The sequence below is a fragment of the Tetrao urogallus genome, assembly GCF_951394365.1.
Source record: "Tetrao urogallus genome assembly, chromosome: 6".
Lineage (NCBI taxonomy): Eukaryota > Metazoa > Chordata > Aves > Galliformes > Phasianidae > Tetrao > Tetrao urogallus.
The window spans coordinates 54,677,987-54,689,909 of NC_136819.1; the positions used below are offsets into that span (position 1 = coordinate 54,677,987).

At 52.5% G+C, this 11,923-nt stretch overlaps 1 protein-coding gene across 1 annotated transcript; it reads right to left on the minus strand.

Moving 5' to 3' along the window:
• Positions 1–2,291: 2,291 nt before the first annotated feature.
• Positions 2,292–3,828, minus strand: SIX6 (SIX homeobox 6; the record flags this gene model as incomplete). The annotated part of the gene is made up of 2 exons (XM_079537678.1): positions 2,292–2,460; positions 3,257–3,828. 2 exons carry the CDS (start codon positions 3,826–3,828, stop codon positions 2,292–2,294), a joined length of 741 nt encoding a protein of 246 aa, XP_079393804.1.
• Between the last annotated feature and the right edge of the window lie 8,095 nt (positions 3,829–11,923).

Consider the following 11,923-nt stretch of genomic DNA (forward strand, 5'->3'; position numbering starts at 1 on the left):
TCTGGTGGCATTTCAACCCTTTGTCGGAAAACATCGAACAGTCGCCTCTGCCCAGAGCCTAAATCCTGGTTTTTGTAGCTAGGAAGGAGTTCTAAACCAGGGAGGCAGGCTGTGTGGGTTCATAGAATTATCTCCTTCTTTATATGTCTTTTGGAAAGGGTTAATTCCTCGCAACCAGGCGCTACAACTGCTACGTCCGCAGAAGCCAAGGGAGAAACCACGACGCGCTGCGCCTATTCCTTCGGAAAAGAAATAATTATATTTATATAAAATAAAGAATTAACTGCGTTGTGCTTCAGTCGATTCCATTCTAGGGGTGAAATCAGGATTTTTTTTCGCTTTCCCCCAAACTCCCGGCTAAGAAGCCCATCGATGGCCGCTCCGTTCAGCTCCTATCGGCCAAAAAGGAAAATCCCGAGGAAGGCAAAACGCGGCGCCAGGCTCTGATCACGGCAGGGCGGAACCGGGCGCAGCCCCGTGGGCTGCAAGGAGAGCCCTATGCGGAGCTGGGAGCCTCAGCCCTGGGCCCGTTCCCCATACCGGGATGCGCCGATGTCACCCGGCGGGGAAAACCGGGACTCGGGAAGGGATTTGAAAGCAGCTCGGCAATACCTGGAGCCGGCCCCGTCCTTGGGAAAAGCGGCTCTCACGCACGGAGCCGACCGAAGGCGGCTGCGGGGAGACGGCGGCACTGCGGTGCGGGCGGAGGGGGAAAGGAACATCGCCCCGAAACGGAGCCGTGAAGCGGCGGTGCCCCCCGGGCGGTGCCGGGCTCGGGCTGAGGAAGGCGGCGAGGAAGCAGCTTAGCGGGAGGCTCGGCGAGGACACGGCGGCGAACGCGATGAGAGCGAGCGGACAAAAAAAGCACAGCTCAGGCGATTTAAAGATCAATGTCAAATTGTATAATATAAAATCCTTCTGCTGAGGGTGAAAGCTTAGCCCGCTCCTCGGAGCCGCCGTTTGCTTTCCTGCCGAAAAAAACAGCCGTCAAACAGAAGGGGGGACCCCACGGCGCTGGGATTTGGGGTCACTTCGCCCCGATCCGACCCTGCCCGGGCACGGGGCTGCTCATTTCCATCCTCTTCGCACTCACCGGGGAGGAAGACCGGCGTCCCCGCCTCGGCACGATTTCCCCTTCTTTCTCCTCTCCTCGTTTTTTCTCCCCCCTTTTCCCCATTCCTTCCCATTAATTCCCCCGAAATCTCTAACCCGGGAGACCGCAGCGCTGCCTCCTCCCTCCTTTCCCCGAGCACCGCATCCTCCTACGGCCGCTCCCCTCGCCCCATCCCGACCCTCCCGACCCCCCATTGCCGACACTTCACCCCGTGTCGGGACGCGGCTCTTTGGTTCCGAAGTGCCCGCGGCTGCCGGAGCTGCGCTGCGGGGACCGCCGGGCCCGGGGCCGTAAGCTGCCATTTGAAAGCAGATCCGAAGGTCGTTCACCAAATATTTTATTACGGTTTTTAGGCTGCTTCATACACTTTTCGTCCTGCACATGCTCTACAAGTCACCTGTGCACATAGAGAACAAGCCAAAAAAAAAAAAATTAATAATAATAATAATAATAGAAAAAAATCTACCATCGCCATCCCTTAAATAAGTAAATAAACATTATATATATATATATAAAAACCCCTTTAAAGTAAAGCGAAACCCAGCCACGAGAACAGCGCCTGTTCCACACGGAGCCTCCCCCCCTCTGGATATGGGCGCTTGGGCATTTTGCAGTTGGCATTCTTTTCTTTTTCTTTTCTTTTCTTTTCTTTTCTTTTCTTTTCTTTTCTTTTCTTTTCTTTTCTTTTCTTTTCTTTTCTTTTCTTTTCTTTTCTTTTCTTTTCTTTCTTTCTTTCTTTTTTTTTTTAACATTTTCCATATTTTTTCCTTTTTTTTTCCCTTTTTTTTCCTTTTTTTTCCTTTTTCCCCCTTTTCTTTCTTTCTTTCTTTCTTTCTTTCTTTCTTTCTTTCTTTCTTTCTTTCTTTCTTTCTTTCTTTCTTTCTTTCTTTCTTTCTTTCTTTCTTTCTTTCTTTCTTTCTTTCTTTCTTTCTTTCTTTCTTTCTTTCTTTCTTTCTTTCTTTCTTTCTTTCTTTCTTTCTTTCCTTTTTTCAGGCATGAATTCTACGAATCCTCGAAAATAAAGGCGACAACGATTTTGTTTTGTTTTGTTTTTTTTCTCACGGGTTTTAATGCAGTCCTCTGCGGGTCCGGCGGCTCGGGGGGGGTTCCGTAGCCCGGCTCCGGGCGCAGCGGTAGGCACTGGGGAGCTCCCCCCGTTTCGTCATGGCGCTCGGTGTCAGATGTCACATTCACTGTCGCTGGATGTGATGGAGATGGCGGAGGTGGCCGCTTTGCTGGAGAGGCTGACGGCTGGGCTGGAGGCCGCCCCCCCCGCCTCCCCTCCGCTCTCCTCCTCCGCTTGCAGCGATCGCCCCGAGCCCTGCGCTAGGACCTGCTGCTGTAGCCTGCAAGGAAGCGGCACACCGAGCGTCACCGGGGGGCACACGGAGCACCCCCGCCATCCTGCAGCCCCTTCCCCGATGGGCAGCGGCCCCTCCCAGCCCGGCTGCCCAGCCCGGCCCTACTGCTGAGCCCACGCAGAGGCTTTCGGGCTTTTCTCCCTGCTTTGGGGGTGCCGTAAAAGCCACCGCCCCGACGTGGCAGGTGACAAGATTGCCTCTTTCTCCCCCAGGCTCGTGCAGGACTGAGTACCGGAGGGAGCCGCTCGCTTCACCGCCTGCCTGATTGTGCCAGGTTAAAATGAAAAGAAAAAAAAAAGAGAGACAGAGAGAAAAGAGGAAGGAAAAAAAAAAAAACACCAAAAAGTGACCCAAGGAGCGCTGTTGTGTTGGCTCCAAGAATTAGCGCACAGTGGGGATATTGGGCCTCATCGCTGGCCCTGCTCCGGACAGACAGACACAGTGAACGAGGTGTCCGTGTGTCCAGGCACGGTTCCCGGGGGCTCTGCCCGCCCCATCGGATCGCACGGCCCTGCTCTGTGCGGGTCAATCCGAGCTGCAGAGCACACGGGGGCTGCCCGAGCCGGGATAAAAATACAAATAAAATAAATAATATATTTTAAAAGGAATGATGATGGCGATGATGATAATGATAATAAAAGAAACGAAGCTGTCAGGTTTTCCCTCTGCTCCCGCTTTCCCTCGCTGCTGTGCCCTTACAGGACCGCCCCGAGGCTCTGCCCGTCGGGCCGAACCCCTCCCGGCCCCGCGGCCGCCAGCCCTGCGGTCGGGCAGCACCTACCTGTTCTTGGCGGCCGCCGCCCTGTCCCTTTGCCTGCGGTTTTTGAACCAGTTGCCCACCTGCGTGGGGGTAAGTCCCGTGGCCTGAGCCAGTTCCCTCTTTTTGCTGGGGTTTGGGTAAGGGTCCTGCAGGTACCACTCCCTCAGCAAATGCCTCGTCCGCTCCTTGAAGCAATGCGTCTTCTGCTCGCCGTCCCAGATGGTGCGCGGCAGAGGGAACTTCTTCCTCACCCGGTATTTGTCCACCGGCCCCAAGGGTCGGCCCCGCAGCTTCTCCGCCTCCTGGTAGTGCGCTTCCAGCCACAGGGCTTGCAGCTTGCCGTGGGACTCCTTGGTGAACTTGTGGTTCTCCAGGATATGGTAGAGCTCTCTGTAGTTCCCCGTGTGGAAGGCCACGATGGCCCGGGCTCTCAGCACCGACTCGTTCTTGTTGAGCGCTTCGCAAGCCGCCGGGGCCACGGGCAGGGACCAGAGGAAGCGCCCCAGGCGCTCAATGTCCCCGCTTTCCTCCAGGGTCTCGCATACCCCGGCCACCTGCTGCGGGCTGAAATTGAGGATGGGCAGCTGGAACATGGAGGCGGCTCCGATGCCCCCCGCCGCCGGCTCGCACAGCCCCGCGGCGGGGAAGCGGGCAGCGGCCCCGGCGGCCGCCCCGAGCCCCGCTTCTGCCTCGCCCGGAGCCGGCGGAGAGAGGGAGCTGCGGCCGGAGGGCGGCGCGGGGCGGAGAGGCGACGGGGAGCGCTCGGCGGCGACTGGGGGCGGTGGGTAGGGGCAAGGAGGAGGAGGATGGAAGAAAGGGGGGAGGGCGGGCGTGGGGGGAGGGAGGGAAGGGAAAGGGAAGGAAAAAAAAAAAAAAGAAAGAAAGAAAAATGGGAAAAAAATAAAAAGGGAAAAAAGAAAAGGCACAACCCCGGCTCCACGCCGCCACCGCCGTGCTGCAGCGGGAGAGGCTGATTCGCTGCCGGGCTCGGCAGATTGGCTCCGGGTTTCCATGGCGGGGCTGCCACTCACTGTCAGCCGCTGCCAATCACGGCGGCGGGCAGCGCCGCTGAGCCCGGGGCACCTCCCCGGCAGCCGCAGCTCCCGCTGCCCCGGGCCGGGTCCCCGCCCCGCTCCCAGGGGTTCCCGCCCTGGTCCCGGGGGGGTCCCCGACTCTCTCCTGGGTGTCCCCGACCCGTTCCGTGGGGCCCCCGTTCAGCCCCGGGGATCCCGGCCGGCTCCGGGGGTATCCCTCTCGCTCCCGGGGGTCCCGGTGCCACTCTCGGGGGTCTCTGTCCCGTCCCCGAGGGTTCCCGTTCAGCTCTCGGGGTTCCCCACTCGCTCCAGTGCTCTCCGTCTCTCTTCAGCGGGTCTCCGCCCCGCTGCCAGGGCTCCTCGTCCTGCTCCCAGGGGTCCCCGTGCCACTCCCGTACGTTCTTGTCAGCTGTCGGGGGTCTCCGTCCCTTTTGGAGGGTCCCCATCAAGTTCCGGGGGTCCCCATCCCTCTCACTGGGGTCCCACGGGCAGAGTGGGAAAGCGCTGAACGGAGAACCGGGCCCCGGTGCTGATGGAAAGACAGAGGGAGCGGGGCACAGGAGGGCGGCACGGGGACCCAGGGCCGGGCGCGGTGCTGCACAGCCGGAGCTCGGGGCTCTGCGGGATGGAGCAGTGCAGAGGGATCGCACAGAGATCGGCTGCTGCGTTGTAGAAGCGCTGCCGGGGCCGCCGCTGACAATGGATGCGGGTAGAGCAGTGCAGGAGGGGCTGAGATTTAGGGAAAAACTGCCCCTCGTCTCCCCTTATCAGTGACTTCCCGCCTCTGTTACTACGAGGAATTATCTGCAAAGGGCTCAGCGCCCTTCTCTGCCCTATTAAAGCTTTATCATTTTATTTCCCCCCCTAACATTTAAAACCGTATTGTTTTCGGCTGAGTGGCCCTGAACAGACGCAGAGAACAGCGGCGGGGAGTGAGAAGTCATCGCTAGGTCAGGACGGCGACTCGAAGCAGATTTCAGGAATCTTTTGCAATATTGATCACCCCGAGGTAGCCCTTCCCCGCGGCTTCCTCCTCCCCGAGCCCCGACGCGGGGCCGCGCTGGGAGCGGAGCGGGGACGGCAGCAGCGCGGAGCGCGGCTTCGAGCGGAGGCACCAAATCACGGGGCCGCGTTCTTCATTCCGTATCTCGCGGCTCAGCGGCGATGCCTTCCCGGGAACGTGAGGGGCCACGCTCGGAAAGGCAGCGTCTATTGGGAAATAAGCTCAATATGTTCCTTGCGATGCTTTTTTTTTTTTTTCTGGAACACTTGTCAAAGGAATGCTTCCATGATTCGATGTCTTGTTGACTTTCCTCTCTCCTTTTCCTTTTCCTTTTTTTTTTTTTTTTTTTTTAATTAATTTAATATTTTATTACTATCACTGTGCTGTTTTTCTTTCTCTCCTCCTTTGTCGGTTGCCCAAAATTAAGCAGATTGCCGTTTCCCCCCATCATCCATCTCCCCGCAGAATGGAGCCGCACTGGGCTCGCCTCTTTCCTTTAGTATCAAGTACAATTTGTCTTTTGCTCGTGAAGATTTGGTAAATCAGAAGGCAGATAGATAGCGCAGATGGTCGGAGGTGTCGGGTCAGATTATGGTACGCCTCAGTACAGTGCTAAGCTCATTCTGACGGAAAACCCTGATATTATTTTCACAGATCTACACAGTTCACTTGAAAAAAACCCTCGGAGCCATTTACATCATTTATGTGAGGCTCACAGCTAGCGGGATGGAGCAGCTTTCAATACTGCTCATTTTCATAGAATCCGACAGAGCCGGGGAGACAGAAAAGCACACGCAGAACTCTCCGGTTCAGAGACGCTCCGCAGAAACTTGAAGAATAAACGAGGGACGCTGCGGCTTCGCTTTGTGGACCCGGGTTGGGTCCACAAAGCGAAAAGGAAGGGAAAAACGGGAGAAAGGGAAAATAACATCTGTAAACATTGCTGAGGTTCAAACACTGATGTTTGTCCCATCCGCCCCATCCACGCCCGATGGAATGGGGAAAAACTTCAACTGAACAGCTCAGGGAGGTCCCACATAGCCCTGTCGGGAGGGATAAAAGCCCCGAAGGTGCTCGGGGTGAGCACGGGGCTTCCTTGGAGCATCCCCGGACGCGGCTGGTAGGAACAGCCCTGAGACTTTCTCAGAGAGGTGAAGGCGGCAATGCTGTGCGGATGGGGAGCACATTCAGATCGGCAATATGACGATTAATAATATACTGCAGCTAAAATTAATTAATTAATTAATTTTTAAGCGTGCGCATGATCTGGTGAGGGAACAACCGGGCTGCAACCTAATGACTGTAGACAGAGCGAGACTGGCTCCACAATGAAAGCCAGCACTGTAGGCTAAATAAATGAATCCTCATTAGAAGCAGCAAGAGCCGCTCGCGGGGCGGGGGGCTGCCCCCCGACTCCCAGCCTTTGTTCCCCACCACGCTGGTTCTGCTGGGGGTGGGAAGAATAGCCAACACCGGGCAGCGCCCAGCAGCCCCTCGTTAACTTCTAAGGGGTGACCGCTGCCGCAGCCCTCGGGCACGGCCGGGTGCCGGCCCCGTCTTGGGAGCCGGGGGCTTCGGAAGCGCTTTCCCACCTTCCATAATAACTACAGGCGTTCCTCGTGCCATTATCAGCCGGCAATGATGGCCACCTTCAGCCGGGCCACGGCTCTGCCATCCGCTACGGGAGAGCCAAGTAGGGTGCGGGGTTAGCCCTTCAGGGATGAGCCCACTGGAGAAGAAGGAATAAAATTGCACTTCAAAAAATAAATCGGCAAAAACACTGCCTGCCGTAAGGGCCGTGCCATGCGGCCCGGGGCCAGCGGAGCCCTCCAGCATCGGCTCCAGGAGCCACCCCGTGCCCCGTCGGATCCCAAAACCGTCCTCCCCCCGGGATCGTTTATGTAGAAGCAGTTTGGCACGCAGCAGAGGTGCGAATACATTTTTTAAGCCTTTGATTGGCGTTAAGTATTGCATTAACAAATCCCCTCTCGGGAAGGAGAAACCCCACTTTAGAGGTCTCGATAGGATTGAGGGAGATGTGGAAGTTCATTAAGCGATGCTAAGCGGCGTTGCCTGAGTGCACGCAGTCCCTGGGGCGGGTACCTGCGGAGCCAGCCGGGATTTTTGAGGGCTTGGGCTCGGTGCTGATGCTCCGGGAAGCGGGGAGAAGCGGTTCTCCCACGCCGCGGGGGGAGCGGGGATGTTCAGCCCAGGGCTGAGCGGTTCGGGGGTGCTGCCCTCGGTACCTTTCTTAATACTCGTCTTTATCCCTATCCCTATCCCTATCCCTATCCCTATCCCTATCCCTATCCCTATCCCTATCCCTATCCCTATCCCTATCCCTATCCCTATCCCTATCCCTATCCCTATCCCTATCCCTACCCCCATCCCCATCCTCATCCCTATCCCTGTCCCTGTCCCCATCCCCATCCTTATTCTTATCCCTATCCTTATCCCAATTGCTGTGCCCCTGAAACATCGTTTACCACTCCTTCCGTTTCTTCCCCCAAAAGAGCTGTGCTTAAGGCTGTAATCTGCTCAGTATTAAGCGAGAGAGAGCAGGCTGAGTGCTCGCTTAAAGCACCCATAGCCATCAGAAAGACCCTAAAGGTCCCTAAAAACAAGGTGTGTGTGTGGGGGGGGGGAGAGTCGCTGTACGCCTCCGCTCTGCTTCAGGTCTCTGGTTCCCATCGGGGTTTTCTCTGAAAATTCGAACAAAAGGAAACAAAGCGTTCAAATAAAGACGGGAGTTTCTGCTGGCTCTTATTTTCTCTGTGAAAAGTTCCTCATTCACACCTTTTTCCCTTAGGAAACGCGAAAAGGCGTTCCCTTCCGGGGGAGGTTGGAACCGAGAGGCGTCAAAGCAAAACGCATTTTGTGCCTTTGGAAGCGCACAAAACAATCCTTCAAATATTACATATCGTCCCAGGATGGAGACGAGAGCTGCCTCCAAACCGCTTATAGAACGTAATGCAGCAAGCAACGAGGGGAACGGATGCGTTCGGGTGAAGCATCAGGATGGGAAGCCGTGAGGCGGCTTAGTGTCTGAGGTGAAGGCACGGGGATGGCAGCACAGCGGGCTCAGGGCTGAGCCGGGCGCGCTTTCCTCGCGGGGCTGGCTCTGGAAATGTCCTCAAACTCATTTCATCGGACGTTGAGAGACGAGGAACGTTGGTGTGAGGAGAACCCCCCGGGCTGCGCGGCTCTGCCCGCCAGGTGGAGCATCCTCATCGCGTTTCAGCCGCTTCCGAAGCGCCCGGAGAGGCGGTTGCTCTCCCGGCTCCGGCCGCGGGGCTGCTGCGGGGCGAACCGCGCTGAGGGGAGAAGGCGCCGCCCCGCCATTTTCTCGCCTCACAGCTCGGGGTGCGCGGGCCGCTGTGAGGGAGCGGGCGAGGAGCCCGAGGAGCTGGGAAGGGCCTTTAGCAGGGCGCGGGGCTTCTCCTGGGGTAGGTGCCATAGGTCGTCCTTTTTTCTTTTGGGGATGGCGGAGGAGAAGCTGAAGGAGTGAGGCCGTGCCCGCGCCTCGGCTCCCCTCCACCCGACAGCGGCTGTGGCCCTGGACGGCTGTCGTGGCTCTCCTGGCCCTTCCCCTTCCGTCAGCGCTTCTAACGGGGCAGGGTCGCCTTGCGGGAGTCGGTGACCCGAACGTGCGGCCCCTCACACACCCTCACACCGTCAGCGGCCATTTTGAGGCGCTCTTTTGCAGCCCCCGAGGTGTCAAAGTGTCATTTATTGATTGATTGATTTCCAGTAATTTAAGGAGTGATCCACGGCGATATATTTTAACTTTATTTGCCCAACTACAGAAAGCGTTGCAATCAAGGGGATATTTAACTTTATGAGGAGTTGATGTTGGCTAACGAAGGCCTCTGCACACAGTGGTGATGTGCTTTAAGCCCAGTTAGAAACAGGGAATTCAGAAGTGAAGAGCCCTACCATGCTCAGTTACAGTCGCTAGACTTGAGGGTTTTTTACCAGTCAGGAGAGGGCTTCGATGCTGTGGCAAGAAGTGACAACAGCAGTGGTTCTCACCTTGGGAGAGTTCACGTCTTATTGCTTAAACGATGGAGCAGAAGAGGGGCAGAGGGGTAACAGCACAAAGAGAGAACAACAGAGACGTGTGCCTTGCTTTTAGCAGAGAAATGTGAATTCAGCTAAATTCCAGGAACTAGATAACCAGTCGGGTGAGAGTCCTTTAGGATAGCGAATATCACAGGAGAGATACAGTTCATCATCAGAAGAGCTTTGCTGGAATTAAAATGGTTTATACAAAGCCAACAGAAATTGATAGCTTTGTGCAGCAGGTGTAGAATTGAGCGTTATGACAGAATTTTAAAGAGCAAGGGTCATGTAAATAAAAATAATACACAACCAGTAGTTGTTTTAGGTAGCTATTTGTAGAGGATGCCCGTGTAGTTTGAGCTCTGAGCAAGTGATTTTAAGCAAGGAATTTTTCTCTTAGAGTATGGGTATTTATCACCTGTTAATGAAGCACCTTGCCAGACTGGATATGAAACCACAGCTGTAAATCTGTAATGAGGAATTGCATTAATGTCAGTGCTGAGATAGCAGGCAGACACACAGCATACAATCAGACAGTTTTTCTGGTTTCTGGACTCCGTGCTGTCCCATGATTCATTAAATTGAGTCCTATACAATCGAGTTTATTTAGGTGTTATGAAAGGGCTAGATGCCTAATGTATGTATTTTTTTGTAGAGTTCCAAAAAGCACAGATAGCGTCAAGCTGAGAGAGCCATTAGAAATCATCTGTTCCTGTTTGAAGCTTTTTTACTCACTGCTGTGTAGTGTATATTTTTCAGACATTAGCATTAAAATACAGAAAAATGTCATAAGCTGTCAATTTGATTACATTACCTGTTAAAGGTTGTGATCTATAGTTTCTTTTTGAAAAGGACCCTAAAAATGCCTTTTTTTTTTTTTTTTTTTTTTTTTTCTGTAGCAGAAGTTTGAGGATTCTGCTCTGTAGTGCTTCTTTTGGATCAGAAAAATAACAGCCCCACGTGAGAACATCTGAATTTGTCATCCCAGGTTGGCAAATGGTTTAATGCTACTTTTCTCCAGTAAAGCCAAGATTCAGTCTTTAGTACAGCCATACCCTGAACATCTTTTGTTTCAGGCTGTTTTAAAATCTGCAGTCACCTGACAGATCACCAATGCAGTGAAATTTCAGCCCTTTCTACCAGCAACACACAGCCTTTGAATTTACAAACAGAAATTTGTCATTTGCAGTTTTGTTACTTAATTTAAAAAATATCTAGAACAGTAAATACTTCTATGTATACATGCTTACAGAAGCACTATCTTTTTCTGCAATTTTACTCTTTAAACAAACTGTAAAAAAATACACAAGAAAACAACTCTATCTTTACTCCAGTTTTTCTTTTTTTTTTTTTAAATTAGTATTCACAGAACAAAATTAATCATAACTATTTTAAAGGAGTAAATGATATATGTCACCTTAATAATAAGCTGTTGTGATTTATACAACAATGAGAAGAAATTCTTTGCTGTTATATGTTCAAAGTAGTGTTTGTACTCTTTTTTCACCATTTCTGTACCTTATTTGTATGCCCCATTTTCTTGCAGGCTTTACAGGAACTGTCAGGGAAGCAGCTAACAAGCACTGTTAAACTGTTTCTAGAGAAAGAGTAAACAAACACGAGGGTTTTCCACCTGATGCTTTGCTGTTTGACTCCCATTTAGTGACAAAAGAGATTTCCAGGAATTCATGTGCCTCCCTTGGATAGTTAGCTACCAGTGTCTGCTTAACTACATTTTAGGGTCAGATAGACATCATTCAGGAGTGAGAGGGTTTCATCTTGCATCCTGCACACTAGACAGATCTTCAATATATGCTCCCAAGTAATTTTTAGTTCTTAATGTGTTACTTATTATTTTCTTTTATTTGTTCCTGCAAAAGCAGAAATGTTTTGCTTTGGCTTGAATTACTTCTGACATTTTCTCTCAATATTTTGCTAAAAATGTTGCTAGCTGTTTCCAGGCACCAGTAACTAGGGTGCCAATCTTGTATATATGTTTGGTAAAACTGTTCTCTCTTTCTTGGAGCTTTTATCACTGCCTGTTCTAATCCGGTGTCTTGGATTAGTAGCCCTGATCCTCACATAAGTATTAGGCAAATTCATTTCTGTCAAACATCCAGCATTTTAAATGCTCCCTTCTCTTCCCTCCCTGCTGTTTTCACAGTCTCAGTGCTACACTATGCAATCTTAATGCCACTTTAGTCCAATTCTGAAGTTGTTTTCTATTCCACTTTATCTTGGATTAGGATCTCATCCCCATTGCCAATTGGTTGTGGCTTTACTTTTTACACACAGCCAAAGGAAGTGTTTGTTCACCCATGGGAAGGCTGCTGTGGGACAGTCATGTTTCAGTGTGTCTGAGCTAACTGCCCGTGTTCAGGATGTTCTGATTAGGTACTGATTGCATCCTTTCAGGAGGGCGACATGAGTACAAGCTGTTTAAAAAAACAGAACTGAATTTCTGCACGTAGCAGCACTCTACAAACAGAAGAATCAATTTGCAATAATCTGCTTTCTGTTGCATTTTAGTTCTGTCTTTAATCCCACTTATGCACATACTTTCTGATTCAAATGTACTTTGCAATTATT